We start from the raw sequence: 19,286 nt of genomic DNA, 5'->3' as shown, positions 1-19,286 counted from the left end.
ATATGCTGTGCATTTGCTACTCAGTCACCGGCTAATGCCATCAGTCTGATCTTGAGTTTATATAGAGGTGTAGTGTTTGTCTTTTTCTGTTATGCTTCATGTGCCGAGGAAATGATGTGTAAGAATTGCTAATATCACTGTTTTTTTGTTTTTCAGACCGTACGAACGTGTCAGAGTGGTGTTCGAAGAAGTGTCCTTACAGAGAGGTGATCTCAGGTAAGAAAAATGACTTTCGTACCTTCACGTAGATTAACAGCCAAAGCATAACAGGCTGTGACTTTTTTTTTTCACGTACATTACGTGACCACCAACTCAGTTCAATCATGGGAACAAGTGGCACATATGAAAATACTCTGTCGTTAGAAGGCGACTGATGATCTTGGTCTTTAATTGCCGATTCTTGGTATCATTGAGTGTGTTTGAACAGATAACGGTTCGGATTCGCAGCAATCAGCAGATATTAAAACGGCAGTTACATGGAGGATGTGAAATCATAACTACGTGTCCTAGGAGTCGCTGCTTTTTAGAAATCTGACTCTGGTTGCAGAGTCGAAACCAGTTACAGGAGAATGGGGAAATTTGTGCGCATGAGGGAATTTTACTGTCAACACCAAGATGGTATTTTTAAAATCATTTCACCTTTTCCTAAATTTCACCCATGTACGTACAGCTCAATAGTACTGCAGGGTGTACAGGTATAAGGGCAGATATTTCTATTGGTGTCTGAGGACGGTATACTGAAAAACATTACATCAGTGTTACATCATTTGCAGACTAATAAGGTCGTATGTTATTAGATTGTTTGGTAGCTCCAAGTACATGCGACAGGAGCAAGCCATTAATGTTTGTTTTCCTTTAGGCAGCAGGTCACGTGTTGATGTGTGGACGTGTGGACGCAAAACGATTGGTTCATACTGACAGGCAGAGTCCACTTAGTGGTTCAGTACGACCGTGCGGAAAATATCAGGTCATGAAGTTTGTGACGTGTTTGTGGGAAGACTGTTTAGCACAGTGAAGGAGCAACGTAAACACTGATGTGTGTCCATATTAAGGAGCTAGATATAAAAATATCTGCGGTTATAACCGTTACATCTTCTATAATATGACGCTTGGTTTACTTGACATCTATCCTTATCTTTCATTGCGCTGTTTTACCCTACATGGTGAGAATGATGACGCTTCTGGTGGGGTATACAATTTTCTGCGTTATGTAGTTCCTTCTACAAATTAATTTTGTTTTGCGTATTAAATGTTTCAAATTAGGCGTAATGTAAATATAGACCTATTGATATAAACTGCAGAAATAAATCATTAATCCAGTGGTGAACAAGTACACTCAAAACTTAGAAAGTTCTGTCTCCATCAATAAACATCTTATAATTAATTATGTGGACTTTCCTACCCGCTGCATTTATAAATACTCCAATATACCGGTTGATCAAAAAGTCAGTATAAATTTTAAAACTGAATAAATCACGGAATAATGTAGATAGAGAGGTACAAATTGACACACATGCTTGGAATGACATGGCGAAGAACCAAAAAACACGAAGGTTCAAAAAATGTCCGACAGATGGCGCTTCATCTGATCAGAATAGCAATAGTTAGCATAACAAACTAAGACAAAGCAAACATTATGTTCTTTACAGGAAATGCTCAATATGTCCACCATCATTCCTCAACAATAGCTGTAGTCGAGGAATAATGTTGTGAATAGCACTGTAAAGCATGTCCGGAGTTGATTGGTTCCAATGGCTCTGAGCACTATGGGACTTAACATCTGAGGTCATCACTCCTATAGAGCTTAGAACTACTTAAACCTAACTAACCTAAGGACATCACACACATCCATGCCCGAGGCAGGATTCGAACCTGCGACCGTAGCAGTATCACGGTTCCGGACTGAAGCGCCTAGAACCGCACGGCCACCGCGGCCAACAGTCCGGAGTTGTGGTGAGGCATTGGCGTCGGATGTTGTTTTTCAGCATCCCTAGAGATGTCGGTCGATCACGATACACTTGGGACTTCAGGTAACCCCAAAGCCAATAATCGCACGGACTGAGGTCTGGGGACCTGGGAGGCCAAGCATGACGAAAGTGGCGGCTGAGCACACGATCATCACCAAACGACGCGCGCAAGATATCTTTCACGCGTCTGATAATACAGCTTCACTAAAAGCTTTTCAGGTAACGTCAACATGCTGCGACTGCTGGCGCATCTGATTCTCTCTCTCATTACAGCTCGTTTTATACACGATTGTCATGCGCTGTCACTGACGTTTTGCTGTCCAGCGCCATCTGTCGGACATTTTGTGAATTTTTTTTTTGTTCTAATAAAACCCAATGTCATTCCAAGCATGTGTGTCAATTTTTACCTCTATCTTCATTATTCCGTGGTTTATTAAGTTCTCAAATTTATATTGACTTTTTGATCACCCGGTAAATCTGTACCAGACTTCTCGCTCTTTTGAAATTAATCACACAATTAAACGTCTTGTCTCGAATCAGCAGCCACATCATGTATTTCATGGTCGTTCTTTACGACAGTGAAATCTACCTCCTATTGATATTCATAGTTGAAAATTCTGGTTTTATCTCGTAATCTATGAGATTTGTGTTATGAGAAAGTGATTTCTTCTTCACATATTGCTTTCCTATCTTCGGACATTCTTTGATACATCGTTTATCCTTTTAGTTTTCGACAGCTCTTTTGACGGCGTACCCTCAAAATTATGGCGGAGAATACATTTTTATAACGTATTTAATCAATTAATGCACGCTGGGGGTTTACAAAGGCTGGAGAAGTCATACAGTATAACCCAAAGAATCTTTCCGTTAAAATGACTATTATGTTAACACAAAGGAAGAGAGAGTTAAGTTAAATAAAATATGGATGACAACTTGGTACCAATAAAATGACGATAAATAACTTTTAATCGAGGATTATGACGTTAAACATATATTATCAAACATTCAGCATCACGTGACGAATAGCTGGGCCCCCTGTAATTCTCGATAAATTAGGGGGCCCTCTCCAACCATTGATACAATTGCCGTTTGTTCTTCAGAGATGTCCCTCGCGTTCCGAGGCGAAACCTAGGGGACAGTTTTGTATGAGGTTGACGCATAAGTTCGTAGCGCTTTTCCTTTGCGTGATGGTATTCCGGCTGATATGGTTTTATTTATTGATTCTCATTTTTGTTTATAATTCGTTATTGCTATTTGAATTTACACAATGTCGTTTTATCATTTGGATGTAAAGTGAGTGGAGCTCTGGACGCTAGAAAATGGAGTACCAAGTGGAGAAATCTGAACATTTCGGACATATTCTTCTGTTTGACTTCAACAGGACGGTGACAGCAGCGGAGGCAGACAGAAACATTTTAACGTGTAAGACAAGTATACCATCATACAGAGCACAGCAAGAAAATTAAATTCTCGTTTTAAGGACGATCGTTTTGACATTATTGATTCTCCATGTTCAGGAAGACCTTCGGGGCTGAATGAATATCGTTTAAAAGCATCAACCCTCAATAATTCGCTTCGTTGTACCCGTGACAGCCGAATGTGATGAACTATGACCATCCCAACATCCTGCGACATTTGCATGCAATGGGGAAGGGTCAAAAATCGAGTGCATAGGTACTGCATGCTCTAAGCCAAAATCACAAAAATCAGCACATGGCCATACATGCATCTCTGTTTGCTCGGCACCAAATGGCTCGTGAATATCACCGACCATTCCTATCCTGCACCGTTGCTGCTGACGAAAAATGGTGTCTTTATACTAAGATAAGGAAAAGAAAGGAATAGTTGAGCCCAATCAAAGCAGTAATTGACTGTACAGCGATCCACGCACGTGCATACACAAAAGATAATGTTATGCAAGTGGAACAGTGACGGCGTGGTGGGCTACGAATTGCTTCCCCGAGGTGTAACCATCACTGCTGAAGTTCACTGTCAACAACTGAGACGTCTTGCAGTCGCAGTCCAAGAACAACGACCAGGAAGACTGCGTGAAGTGATGCTAATCCACGATAACGTGCGCGCGCTTTCTGCTAGACTCACAAAAGCACTATACAGTAACTGGGTTGCGGAGCCATTCCGCACCCACCTTATTCATCTGATCTTGAGTCCTCACATTTTCCGCTCTCTACCGAACAACCTTATTAAGCGACCAGTTACAGTTTCTCAGAAAATCAGTAATCACTTATTGCATTGAAGTCCAGCAAAATTTTCTGTATACAATTGCCATCAGTTATAAAACATATTTACATACACTGAAACCAAGCACAGATTTACTTAAGCAACAAACAACTATTTTGAAAGGGCGGTTGGGGCTGCAGACAAAGAAGCAGCCTTCAATACCCCCCCTCCCCCCACCACACACACACACACACACACACACACACACACACACACACACTTCCCATCACTGCCCACTGCCATTCACTGTTGATATAGGATGTGTCCGATCAACCGATCCCTTCCTTTAGTAAAGTTTTTTCCTCCAATTGAATTCAGTACCTCTTCATTGATTATTCAGTCTGAACTAAAAGTAAACTCTCTATAACTCCATCTTTATACAGGATGGTTGAGGGACTTCGATTGCCTAAAATGTCAAATCGAAAACACCTTCAGCTGTGTACATTTCAAATTTTATTTTACCTATGCAACCTGTTCCGGGGTTTCACGACGTCATGTCCCTGGCCAACGTATAGGAAGAATCCAGCCTCATGTGCAACCCAAAAGTGGGGCAGCATTCAGTAACTGATACCCATGAACTGCTTTTTCAACAACTTGATCCCCTGGTTTATGAACTGCGGACTGCAATTGTCTAGTATACATGGGCTCTAAAATGTATACCTTAAGAGCTAGGAGCACTTGTTCATCTACGATACTATAAAACATTCGTCTTCAGCAGCAAAGTCTTTGCCTTCTACATTTTTAGAGGAGTTAGTACAGACCAAAATAAGAAAAAGTCCAGTAAACATGGGGCCTAAAATGCCTGCCTTAAGTGCTGTGAGATCTTGACCAGTAGAAGAGATGTGTTTTACAGTAACGAAGATGGAAAAATACGGAATGTATTTTATAGCTCACGTTTATTAGATATTTTTGATACATTTATCCTTCGCGATAATCCGTCAAAGTCTGTAACATCAGCACGTGATCACTCACTTACTTGGGAAGCGAGATTGACGACTAAACGTATTGGGTAATAGGCCGCATATGTTTCAAGGTTGAACTCTGTGCCATGCATTTTTCTTGTCACAGAGAAAAAAACCTTTCTAAATGCTGAGGAAGGAATTCCTTGGAATGTACTTTTGGGGCACAGCATTATACGGTAGTGAAAAATGGGACAATACGAAAACCAGAACAGAAGAGAATCGAGACGTTTGAAATGTGGACTGACGAACTGGCGAGGTAGGGAATGAGGAGGTTCGCCAAAGAATTCGTGAAGGAAGGAACTTATGAAAAACACTAAGAAGAACGAAGTACAGGATGACAGGACATTTGTCAACTCATCACTAGAGGGTGCTGTAGAGGGTAAAAAATTGTAGTGGAAGGCAGAGATTGGAATATTCCAGCAAAAAATTGGGGACAAGTGCTTATCTGAAATGCTTATCGGTGATTTCTTTTGTTTACAGGAAAACGTAATGAAAGTACTGAAACTGGTAGCCAGTAGGCAAAATAACAAGGCGATCATAGAGTAAGGTAAAAACATTTTTTTTCTGTTTGTGTGGGGTGTAGCCTGTTCGAATGAAAACCGTACACTTCACCACCAGGGAGTTGCGAATCCACTAAAGCTTTGACACTGACTGACTTAACTTCAGTGCCCTTTTTTACGTTACGCAACCAGTGTGTGCGTTTCCGCTGTTTTGGAGAAGATTCCGTTGTTTCTTTTCTTAGATATAAAGTACAAAAACCGTAAATGATGCGGAACACCACTCAAGTAATAAGTGATGTAGAATGCCGCATAACGAGGATTCTCTCACTGTACATAAGATAGCATTTTCCTTTAACGAAGGAATTAATGTTGATAATACGATGGCTATTCGAAAAGTAAAGTACGACACATCACGAAATGGAGGCGACAGTGAAAATCCGCTGAAGCTTTGCACAGATGTGTTGGGCAGTGTCAATAGTATGCCTGTTGATCACCTGACGTCGCTCTTTTCAGTTTACGAGCTCGCAGCAAGCAGTAAAAGGCGCCTAGAAGAATAGTGTCTCCTGCCAAGTATGGGTGCCCGCTGCGAGGTTACGCATGTTTCATTCAACCCCACGTAACATACTTGTCAATTTCCTTCTTTATGACAATTCTCGGCCGCACACTGCAGGGGCAATGACGCCCCTACAGCGTTTTCGATGGGAAGTGTTGGATCACCCACCATATAGCCAGGAATTCGCTCCCTCTGATTTTCATCTCTGCCTACGTGAACCGTTGGCTATTAATACAGCGTTTTGGCACAGACAACGAACTGCAGACCAGCGTAGAGAAGTGGCGGAAAGCAAAGTTCGCTCGCTGCCTTCTATGACGAGGGTGTTGGCATGTTGGTACATGGCTACTACAAATGTCTAAGTCGGAGTGCTGATTATGTAGAGAATTAGCTTGAAGATGTTCAAACTGAAACTTCTTGGCAGATTAAAACTGTGTGCCGGACCGAGACTCGATCTCGGGACCTTTGCCTTTTGCGGGCAAGTACTCTATCAACTGAGATACCCAAGCACGACTTACGCCCAGTCCTCACAGCTTGACTTCTGCCAGTACCTCGTCTCCTCCCTTCCAAACTTTACAGAAGCTCTCCTGCGAACCTTGCAGAACTAGCACTCTTGAAAGAAAGGATATTCAGGAGACGTGGCTTAGACACAGCCTGGGGCATGTTTTCAGAATGAGATTTTCCCTCTGCAGCGGAGTGTGCGCTGATATGAAACTTCCTGGCAGATTAAAACTGTGCGCCGGACCGAGACTCGAACTCGGGACCTTTGCCTTTCGCGGGCAGTTCATATTCATTTTAGTAGAGTTTGGCGTCAAAATTCTGTACTTGCACTATTTCCAACTGTGTAGCTTCAGTCTTCTGACTGGTTTGATGCGGCCCGCTACGAATTCCTCTCCTGTGCCAACCTCTTCATCTCAGAGTAGCACCTGCAATCTATGTCCCCAATTATCTGCTGGACCCATTCCGATTTCTGTCTTCCTCTACAGTTTTTACCCTTTATAGCTCACTCTGGTACGATGGAAATTATTCCCTGATGTCTGAACAGATATCCTACCGTCCAGTTCCTTCTTGTTGTCAATGTTTGCCATACACTCCTTTCCTCTCCAATTCTGCGCAGAACGGCGTCATTCCTTACCACATTCTTAGAAACTTCTTCCTCAAATTAAAGCCAATGTCTAATATTAGCAGAGTTGTCTTGGCCAAGATTGCGCTTTTTGCCAGTGCTGGTCTGGTTTTTCTGGCATCCTTGCTCAGTCCGTCAAGGGATATATTGCTATCTTAGGTTGTTTGCAGATGATGCTGCCGTTTATCGTCTAGTAAATGTAGGACTTAGTTTGAGGAAGAAATTTCTAAGAATGTACGTAACTGTAAGACAAAAAAATTGTGAAACGATTTAGAAAAGATATCTGAAGCCATTGACCCTAAATAATGAAAAGTGTGAGGTCATCCGCATGAGTGCTAAAAGGAATCCTTTGAACGTCAGTGTAATCTAAAGGGCGTGAATTCGGCCAAATACTAGGAATTACAATTACGAACAATTTAAATTGGAAAAAAACACGTAGAAAATGTTGTGGGGAAGGCAAACCAAAGGTTGTGCTTTATCGGCAGATCAGTTAGAAAATGTAACAGATGTACTAAAGAAACTGCCTACACTACGCTTTTCCGTCGTCTTTTGGAGTACTGCTGCGCGGTCTGGGATCCTTAGCACACAGGAATAACGGAGAACATTGACAAAATTCAGCGAAGAGTAGCATGTTTTGTATTATCGCGAAATAGGAGGGAGAGTGTCACGGACGTGATGCAGGGTTTGGGATAGACCTTTAAAACAATTGCGTTTTTCAAATGGCTCTGAGCACTATGGGACTCAACTGCTGTGGTCATCAGTCCCCTAGAACTTAGAACTACTTAAACCTAACTAACCTAAGGACATCACACACACCCATGCCCGAGGCAGGATTCGAACCTGCGACCGTAGCAGCAGTGCGGCTCCGGACTGGAGCGCCTAGAACCGAAACGCGTTTTTCTTTGCGGTGGAATTTTCTCATGAAATTTCAATCACTAACGTTCTCCTCCGAACGCGAAAATATTTCTTTGACACCCACGTGCATGGGGAAAAACGATTACCGTAATAAAATAATGGAAATCAGAGCTCGCATGGAAAGATATGGTTTTTCGTCTCCTCCGCATGCTGTTCGATAGTGGAATAACAGAGAATTATTATAAAGGCGGTTCGATGTACCCTCTTCCAGGCTCTTAAGTGTGATTTGCAGAGTATTCTTGTACATGTAGTTGGAGATATAGGTATCAGAATTCCTTAACTTTATCTACTTCCCGATCTGATGATAAGTTTCTCACTATTCTCATTTGTGTCATTTCTCATTACTTTCGCCTTTCTTCGATTTACACTCCGTACATATCCTATAGTCGTTAAAGCGTCCATACTATTTAGCACATTGTGTAATACTTCTTCACTTCCACTGACGTTTGAAATGTCATCGGCAAATCGTATCATTGACATCCTGTCACCTTGAATTGTAATTCCTCTGTCCGTCATTGCTTCTACATCCCTGTCTTACACGCTTTTTAATCTGTGCACTTCGTTCTTGGTCTTCCGCTCGCATTTTTCCATTTCCCTTGGCTTTCTACTAGATTCATACTGTAGACTCTGTTTCTGTACGCTGGTCGCAGCTGCTGGGCATGTCTACAAAGCGAATTTGTAAACGTCCCTACGGCAACGCCTCTTCATAGTTCTTTTTTTTTATTTGGTCATCAGTCTGTTGACTGGTTTAATGCCGACAGGAGTGGCCGTGCGGTTCTAGGCGCTACAGTCTGGAACCGAGTGACCGCTACGGTCGCAGGTTCGAATCCTGCCTCGGGCATGGATGTGTGTGATGTCCTTAGGTTAGTTAGGTTTAATTAGTTCTAAGTTCTAGACGACTGATGACCTCAGAAGTTAAGTCGCATAGAGCTCAGAGCCATTGCACTTGCAATCTACGTCCTCAATTGTTTGCTGGATGTATTCCAATCTCTGTCTTCCGCTACAGATTTTGACCTCTACAGCTCCCTCTAATACCATGGAATTCATTCCCTCATGTCTTAACAGATGTCCTATCGTCCTGACCCTTCTCCTCATGAGTGTCTTCCACGTATTCCTTTCCTCTCCGATTCTGCGCACGACCTCCTCATTCCTTACCTTAGCAGTCCACCAAATTTTTAACATTCGTCTGTAGCACCACATCTCAAATGCTTCGATTCTCTTCTGTTCCGATTTTTCCGATTTTCACACAGTCCATGTTTCACTACCATACAATGCTGTACTCCAGACGTACATTCTCAGAAATTTCTTCCTCAAATTAAGGACGATGTTTGTTATTAGTACACTTCTCTTGGCCAGGAATGCCCTGTTGGCGTTGCTGGTCTACTTTTGATGTCTTCCTTGCACCGTCCGTCATTGATTATTTTACTGCCTAGGTAGTAGAATTCCTTAACTTCATCTACTTCGTGACCATCAATCCTGATGTTAAGTTTCTCGCTGTTCTCAATTCTATTACTTCTCATTACCTTCGTCTTTCTTCGACTTACTCTCAGTCCATACTCTGTACTCATTAGACTGTTCATTCCGTTCATCAGAACATGTAATACATCTTCACTTTCACTCAGGAGAGCAATGTCATCAGCGAATCGTATCATTGATATCCTTTCACCTTGAATTTTAATTCCACTCCTGAACCTTTCTTTTATTTCCATCATTACTTCCTTGATGTACAGATTGAACATTAGGGGCGTTAGGCTACATTCTTGGCTTGCACCCTTTTTAATGCGAGTACTTCGTTCTTGGTAGTCCATTCTTATTATTCCCTCTTGGCTGATGTACATATTGTATATGACCCGTCTCTCTCTATAGCTTACTCATATTTTTTTCAGAATTTCTAACACGTTACACCATTTTACATTGCTGAACGCTTTTTCCAGGTCGACAAATCCTATAAACGTATCTTGATTTTTCTTTAATCTTGTTTCCATTATTAACCGCAACGTCAGAATTGCCTCCCTCGTGCCTTTACCTTTCCTAAGGCCCAACTGATCGTCGTCTAGCGCGTTCTCAGTTTTCGTTTCCATTATTCTGTATATCATTCTTGTAAGTAGCTTGGATGCATGAGCTGTTAAGCTAATTGTACGATAATTCTCGCACTTGTCAGCTCTTGCCGTCTTCGGAACTGTGTGGATGATGCTTTTCGAAAGTCAGATGGTACGGCGCCAGATTCCATACATTCTACACACCAACGTGAATAGTCGTTTTGTTGCTACTTCACTCAATGATTTTAGAAATTCTGATGGAATGTTACTTTTGTTTTGGGATCTCCGGTTCGCCAGTTACGCAAAACACCGTTTTTCTCAGTACCCAAACATATTTCGGCACCACTGTGCCATCATCAATGGGTTTTCGTTTTTATTTATTCTGCAATGTGAATATTTTTGTTACATGATTATAAAATAATGTGCATTTTTAGTTCAAACAACAGATCGTTTCTTTTTATAAATACCTTTACATTTGGTGAGCATGAATCTTCTGGACCACTTTTGTGTTCATTATTACAGGTAGCTTGTCATCTGCAGCCAAACAATGTTGATGAGAAAGTTTGGGTACTGAGAAAAACGGTGTTTTGCGTAACTGGCGGACCGCAAATCCCAAAAATTTTAACTGCAAACACGGCCAATACAAGGAGCTGCAAATCAAAAGATGGACTATTATCTATTTCTTCTGCCCTATTTCACCTTAGATCCTCCAAAGCTCTTGTACATATTGTATATTATCCGTCTTTCCCTATAGCTTACATCCATTTCTTCGGAATTTCGAACATCATCCACCATCTGACATTATCGAAAGATTCTACCAGATCGACAAATCCAGTGAATTTTCTTTACTCTGGTTTCCGTTTTCAACTGCAATGTGAGAACTGCCTCTCTGGTACCTTTACCTTTCCTAAGCCCAAACAGATAGTCGTGTAAGAAATCCTCAGTTTTCTTTTCCATTCACCAACAGCTACAAAGTAATATAAAAGATCCTGAGTGTAGAGTATATGGCGATACGCGCTCTTCGCTAGGTACATTGCCTGTTTAATCTTTCAAAAGCTCTCGCAGCTATGAATTTTTGACGAGAGGCAGCCGTCTTAGGTCTCTTCATTTAGCCATATTTCCGCGCCGAGGAGAGCATCGCAGCCTCGTCGGTACGAGGGCGCTCGCTCAGGGCCATCTCGCGGAAGGCGGCGGGTCGTCTCGTTTACCCTTTGAAGTAGCGGGCGCCCCTTTATACCGCTGATGTCTGTCGCAGCGGATGTGCATTGCGCCGTCGCGTCCTCTCCTCCGCCTCTGTAGCAGTCTCACGAGCTTTGATACTCGCCATCCGTCCTCCCTCTTTCCTTTCAAAGTAGGTACAGAGATACCTCTACATTCATATCCAACAAAGCCAGTAACCAGGGAGTCACTTGAGACCGAACACAATAATCCGTAAATCGCAAGTTCAGCGTTACACATTCTTTGTGGAGCATCAGATAATTAATGGCGAACGACTACCATTGACTGCAAGAATTACGCTAAATGTTAAATTAAAATTCCGAAATTTGTTTTTCAGCGAATTTTAGGCACGATTACCGGTAACGCAATCTGACTGCGAAATGTTGAAGACAATGGTAGTTCTTCGAAAAGCTTTACCGTAATTTCATTGAAAAGTATCTGAAGGAAACGGACTAATAAATGGCTCTGAGCACTGTGGGACTTAACATCTGTGGTCATCAGTCCCCTAGAACTTAGAACTACTTAAACCTAACTGACCTAAGGACATCACACATCCACGCCCGAGGCAGGATTCGAACCGCACGGCCACACCGGCCGGCTTCAGTCTAATAAGTTCTACACTTGTTTCTCTTGACAGGCATCCACAACTGTTGATATTCATCATCAACGATAAAATTCGCTGCAGCTCCAAAAATTATTTGTTTATAAAAAGGAACCCACAACCCGGTTTCAGGACCTGTGTCTTATCTTCAGGTGCATATTAAACTATGAGTCCATAAAGAACGCAAAAATCAGGTTAAAAGACGTTAAAGTATGCATCGCATGTGGAATCTCATTTTAATATGCACCTGAAGATGGGACACAAGCCCTGAAACAGAGTTGTGCTTTCCTTTTTGAAAACAAGTAATTTTTACAATAAATTCCCGTTCTTCCGTCTAAGATGATAATTTTGTTAGATCCTAAGACTACTGATTCCTGTCAGTAATGGCCACCTTCAGATCTGTTTTAAAAAAATTTTCTAATGTAATGGAGCCATAGTGGCTTAATCGAACATAAATACAAACTCAGCATCGTCGCATATCTATAAAATATTGTGTATACTACAGTAGTCTTGTTAACAGCTGTAACAGGTCTAACGGATGTTCTCGTTGATAACAAGTTTTAACCAGGAATACGGCTGAATTAATGATCAGACGTGTAATTGGTCTCATTCAGTTGACGAAACTCGTGCAAGACAAATGTATTTTCCATGTGTACGATGTGGAGCTAAGCACCCAGGGGAAGAACATTCGAATCCTAAGGAACAAAGTTTAGATGTATGTAGGGACATTAGGCTGATTGTGTTGCTGCTCAGTACTGCTTACATGATCAAACTGAACCACGCCGGCTTAACTGATACCTCTGAATATTACTAGACACAGCAGAAGAGTACGTGACGAAGTAAACCAAGTGAATTTCATAATGATGGAAGACGGCTAGCAGGGACCAGGTACATGAGAATACTGAGCACTCGTGAAAACGTATGAAGTCTCCGGCGCACGAGGGGAATACTGTGCTTTGCAACTTGTCAGTTCTCATCAAAGACACTGGGATCAATCTCCATGGGAAGGAGATCACTTAACGACCTCACATTAGATATGGGCGAGATAACTGGAAACGAAGCCCATAAAATTGGTGGTACTGCACCTCGCACTTTTAAACTTCTTATTACTTCCTTCGGTACCGAGATTTTATGGCCTTCCTAAAGTTCACAAGATGGATAAGGATGAGCGTCTAGAGGACTTGCCTATGAGGCCTACAACGTGCACTATTGGTTCACCAACGTATTTTTCTGCCAAATATTTAGCTTCCTTATTAAAACCATTGGTAGTCACCACATTCATAATTCTATAGATTTTATTCAGAGACGTAGCAGTATCAGGCTAAATAGTACGGATGTGCTTGTTAGTTTTGACGTGGTATTATTATACAACAAGGTACCTTTAAAGGACTCTTTACCTCTTATCTGCCAACATTTTGATAAAAACATTACGGCCTTATTTGAACATATGCTTGTATCATCTTATTTTCAGTTTAATGGTGAATTTTATGAGCAGATTGATAGTGCTGCTCCCCTCTGGTAGCTACTTTATTCATGGAAGACTTCGAGGACAAGGCATTGGACTCGAGAAGTTTTAAACCAACGGTCTTCTGGAGGTACGTGGACGACACATTTGTGGTATGACCGCACGGGATGGATGAATTACACGGATTTCTTGAACATTTGAATTCTATCCGTGATACTATCAGATTTACTATGGAAATAGAAAAAGACGGCAACCTCCCATTTTTGGATGTTATTGTTGTCCGTAAAGTTAATGGCACATTAGGATACTCCGTACATCGGAAGCCCACACACATAAATCTATATTTACATGCCAGTAGCTGCCGTCATCCTTCACAGACCACTGGCGTCCTTAAGACATTAGTGCATAGGGCGCACTGTATATTCGATGAAGATAATTTGCCAGATGAGTTCACATTCCTCAAGAGCCTTTTTAAAGCGGATGGATTTTGTCCCCATAAATTCGTAGGGCATTCAATGCAAAACCTAGAATTCTGGTACGTGATAGCGAAGAAGATAGTGCCCTATGTGGGTGGTCTTTTCTCGAAGAAACACTGTGTTGAGGTGATCTTCCAGCATCCCACGAAGATTTCAGCTTTACTCGGCTCTGTAAAGGACGACTAACTGCTTCGTAAAGCGGGTGTGTGTCAGATTCCTTACGGAAACTGTGAGAAAACATACATAGATCAAACAACACGCACCGTTCATGAGAGATGTGTGGAGCATCAAAGATACATATGCTTATCACAGCCAGATAAGTCAGCTGTGGCCGAACATTTCACTGATACAGGGGTCAAATGGTTAAAATGGCTCTGAGCACTATAGGACTTAACATCTGATGTCATCAGTCCCCTAGAAGTTAGAACTACTTGAACCTAACTAACCTAAGGACATCACACACATCCATGCCCGAGGAAGGATTCGAACCTGCGACCGTAGCCGTCACGCGGTTCCAGACTGAAGCGCCTAGAACCGCCCGGCCACACCGGCCGGACATTGATACAGGAATTACAGTGATGTGAAGATTTTAACAACCACCTCTTCCTTTTGGGAATCTCTCTTCAAGGAAGCTATAGAGGTTAGATTAGGAAATAATTTAAAATTAGAGACAATGGTTTTAATTTCGGCTAAGCATAGAATCCGGCCCTTGGGGTAATTAAACTGCAGAGAAATCGTCATGGTGTCACCACTGCCGAAAGTACATCGATAAACGAATCGAATGTTGGTTGGTTGGTTGGTTGGTTTGGGGAAAGAGACCAGACAGCGAGGTCATCGGTCTCATCGGATTAGGGAAGGACGGGGAAGGAAGTCGGCCGTGCCCTTTGAAAGGAACCATCCCGGCATTTGCCTGGTGCGATTTAGGGAAATCACGGAAAACCTAAATCAGGGTGGCCGGACGCGGGATTGAACCGTCGTCCTCCCGAATGCGAGTCCAGTGTCTAACCACCGCGCCACCTCGCTCGGTGAATCAAATGTCTGTGCGCCTTCGCCACAGGCGGCCCATGTGTAAGCGTATTTCTTTGTCAACTGTGACCCACATGCGCAGTACCGCCGCGGTGGAGCATACAAGGCCGCGCTTGGAATCTTGTCGTCAGTCTTGTGACTCACTCTGAAGACCAGATGGCTGGACGATACGAGGCCGAAGTATTAAAGCAGGAAATTTTATTTGCGCGGCTGCATGCCCGAAATTTAAGACGTGATTTCTCTTTTTTTTTCTCTTCTTTTCACCAGAGTGAGACACAGCAACTCGCGCCCGGGAACTGCTAGTCCGTAATAAAATTAAGTGGTATTTACGAATCTGTGCTGCAGGGAATAAGCCCCTGGTCTATTGAAATGTTTACTGGAAGTTTTTCAGACTTATTTCGTCCGCTTTCTATAATTTCCGTTTATGTTTTGCACTGCAAGCAAATCAGTGCCAATACATACGAGTTACACATCGTCGATCGCCGACATGTTCGCTACAAGTTCGGTACAAAGACAGAGTTCTAACTGCTGAGTCCCAGTCATAAATGCTGCGCATTAATGCTATGCATTTGTTGGCATACCACTTTCGTGCAATGTGTTGACACAATATTATAGTGCAATAACTATTAAACGTGTGAAAGGCCTTAAGTCTGGTACGATGTAGTTACCCATTTTTGTCTTCTGCCACATATTCTCTTCCTTGCGTGCTACATCATCAACGATCTAATATATTCATTTACATCTAGTCCTGTCACTATGATTATTTCCTTCAACCATCCCTTCAACTGTAGTTTCAACAACAGCCTTATGTGGTAATGTAGTTTTTCCTGAATTTTTATCTAGTGTGAAGAATATTATTGCATGTCAACAGTAGTATCAGAAAGCCATTTTGTTTTGTGAAAGCCTAGCTACTAAATTTCTCTAGAATCCATCTTCTTTGTCAATTAAATTTCAGAGATTACTAAATTGATGCAAACCTTAAAGAGAATGTATTATTGATTCTTGATTTGTGTCGCCATGCAGTTCGTAGTTGTTTTACAATCATTGAAGGTAGTATTGCCTGCAAATTTTTGTTGCCAATCACGTTTCTTCTCATTGGTGTAAAACATAATAAAAAACAGCAGTTCCAAAAGAGGAAATACTTCAAAAATGTGCAAGCAGACGGTACTTCCGGATGCGAACGAAAATCGGACATTTATTATCAGATATGGTAACGTTTTGTATCAAAAAACTAAATGCGTTTGGTGGCAAGAATACCGACTTTTTTGTAGTTATGCAGATTGATTTAAAGTCCCTTAAATAAATGTGTTATTGGCGATGAATTCCTTTCCTCTGTTTGCTACTGACATACAATAAGCTTTAAGAAAAGCTACGTATTGATACAGTTTTACGTGAATTAAAAGCATGTCATCATTTCCTCAGAAAAATGATTCTTTCAAACGCTCATCTCGTAACCTGTCAGCCGATATAAAGTTATACTCGTAATAGACTTCACAATTTGACGGAGTCGCTGTCTGCTGGTAACATTATTACCCCTCATACTTTTCCTCCGTGCACACAGGGGCGTTTGATGCACAGTTGGTGTTATACTTTTCAGGAAGGTATTACGGCTTCGTTGCGAAGACTGCATTCCCTTCCACCAGCAAACGTTGTCCAATCTCATCTATTGCTTCCGCTGTAATACTCCATTCCCGTGAGCATACTGAAGCGGAAGAGATGAAATTCAATTTCCGGCCGTCTGTAATTTAACGAACAGCTTTGATGTGAAACGTTGTTATGCTCTGTTTCTGAAGTTCCTTTCCCCTCTGTGGCCAGTGCTTATCAACGGACGCGAAATTTTCGCGTCCGCCGTTTCGTTGGCGTCGAAGTTGCTACGGAGGCATCAGTGAGCGGTGTTTTCCGTAAATAGGGGTTCCAGAGTTGAGATTCCTGACAAAAAAAATCAAATAAGGTAGAAAAATCGTTAATAAATTACATTAGTGTTAGCATATTCATATTTGAATTTGCAGTGGATATTGTTACTCATATGCGTGTCTCTCGAACATGGAATTAATAATGCACAGCTGTGTGTTAGTCCATAACAATCATGTCATTCTCAGATGGACAAATATACTGCAAACAGTACATCTAAGTTATCTACATCCGTATGCGGTATGGTGTGTATTAAAGGGTTCATATTGTTCCGTTTTTCCGTTTACGGAAGAAGGAAGATTTTTTGGTAGCTCTCTGTGCAACTTCGCATTCTTCTAAATCAGTGGTCATCAAATTGCAGTAATCGTGCGGCCCGCCGTTCTCACACGCTGGCATATTAGTAGTTTTGTTATGATGAGTGATGGTAAGGAAGTATGCTAGTAAATTATAAGTATCTGGACGTGTAGTGGTCTATGCAGGGTGTTACAAAAAGGTACGGTCAAACTTTCAGGAAACATTCCTCACACACAAAGAAAGAAAATATGATATGTGGACATGTGTCCGGAAACGCTTACTTTCCATGTTAGAGCTCATTTTATTACTTCTCTTCAAATCACATTAATCGTGGAATGGAAACACACAGCAACAGAACGTACCAGCGTGACTTCAAACACTTTGTTACAAGAAATGTCGAAAATGTCCTCCGTTAGCGAGGATACATGCTTCCACCCTCCGTCGCATTGAATCCCTGATGTGCTGATGCAGCCCTGGAGAATGGCGTATTGTATCACAGCCGTCCACAATACGAGCACGAAGAGTCTCTACATTTGGTACCGGGGTTGTGTAGACAAGAGCTTTCAAATGCCCCCATAAATGAACGTCAAGAGGGTAGAGGTCAGGAGAGCATGGGGGTCCATGGAATTGGTCCGCCTCTACCAATCCATCGGTCACCGAATCTGCTGTTGAGAAGCGTACGAACACTTCGACTGAAATGTGCAGGAGCTCCATCGTGCATGAACCACATGTTGTGTTGAACTTGTAAAGGCACGTATTCTAGCAGCACAGGTAGAGTATCCCGTGTGAAATCATGATAACGTGCCCCATTGATCGTAGGTGGAAGAACATGGGGCCTAATCAAGATATCACCAACAATGCCTGCCTAAACGTTCACAGAAAATCTGTGTTGATGACGTGATTACACAATTGCGTGTGGATTCTCGTCAGCCCACACATGTTGATTGTGAAAATTTACAATTTGATTACGTTGGAATGAAGCCTCGTCCGTAAAGAGAACATTTGCACTGAAATGGGGATTGACACATTGTTGGATGAACGATTCGCAGAAGTGTACCCGTGGAGGCCAATCAGCTGCTGATAGTGCCTGCACACGCTGTACATGGTACGGAAACGACTGGTTCTCCCGTAGCACTCTTCATACAGTGACGTGGTCAACGTTACCTTGTACAGCTCACATTAGGGTTTTCGTCAACTGCACGAAGAATTGCCTCGTCCATTGCAGGTGTCCTCGTCGTTCTAGGTCGTCCCCAGTCGCGAGTCATAGGCTGGAATGTTCCGTGCTCCCTAAGACGCCGATCAATTGCTTCGAACGACTTCCTGTCGGGACACTTTCGTTCTGGAAATCTGTCTCGATACAAACGTACCGCGCCACGGCTATTACCCCGTGCTAATCCACACATCAGATGGGCATCTGCCAACTCCGCATTTGTAAACATTGCACTGACTGCAAAACCACGTTCGTGATGAACACTAACCTGTTGATGCTACGTACTGATGTGCTTGATGCTAGTACTGTAGAGCAGTGAGTCGCATGTCAACACAAGCACCTAAGTCAACATTACCTTCCTTCAATTGGGCCAACTGGTGGTGAATCGAGGGAGTACAGTACATACTGACGAAACTAAAATGAGCTCTAACATGGATTCAGTCTGGAACCGCGCGACCGCTACGGTCGCAGGTTCGAATCCTGCCTCAGGCATGGATGTGTGTGATGTCTTTAGGTTAGTTAGGTTTAAGTAGTTCTAAGTTCTAGGGGACTGATGATCTCAGATGTAAAGTCCCATAGCGCTCAGAGCCATTTTAACATGGAAATTAAGCGTTTCCTGACACATGCCCACATAACATCTTTTCATTATTTGTGCGTGAGGAACGTTTCCTGAAAGTTTGGCCGTACCTTTTTGTAACACCCTGTATATGTTTGGTTTGCTGGTATGTCGGTACATAATGAATAAATTTTCGGAATATTCGAAACCATCTCTTTTCCATGCCTCTGATATT

General features: G+C 42.3%; 1 protein-coding gene across 1 annotated transcript in view; it reads left to right on the top strand.

Annotated features, from left to right (window-relative positions):
• LOC126455917 (cubilin-like) overlaps positions 1-19,286 on the top strand; it is a 460,250-nt gene that overhangs the window by 298,925 nt on the left and 142,039 nt on the right. The window contains exon 4 of the mRNA XM_050091674.1: positions 157-216. Coding sequence (XP_049947631.1) covers positions 157-216 — 60 coding nt within the window. The remainder of the gene's footprint in view (positions 1-156; positions 217-19,286) is intronic.

This window comes from Schistocerca serialis, chromosome 2 (assembly GCF_023864345.2).
Source record: "Schistocerca serialis cubense isolate TAMUIC-IGC-003099 chromosome 2, iqSchSeri2.2, whole genome shotgun sequence".
Classification (NCBI taxonomy): domain Eukaryota; kingdom Metazoa; phylum Arthropoda; class Insecta; order Orthoptera; family Acrididae; genus Schistocerca; species Schistocerca serialis.
This window is presented reverse-complemented; position numbering and strand designations above follow the sequence as displayed.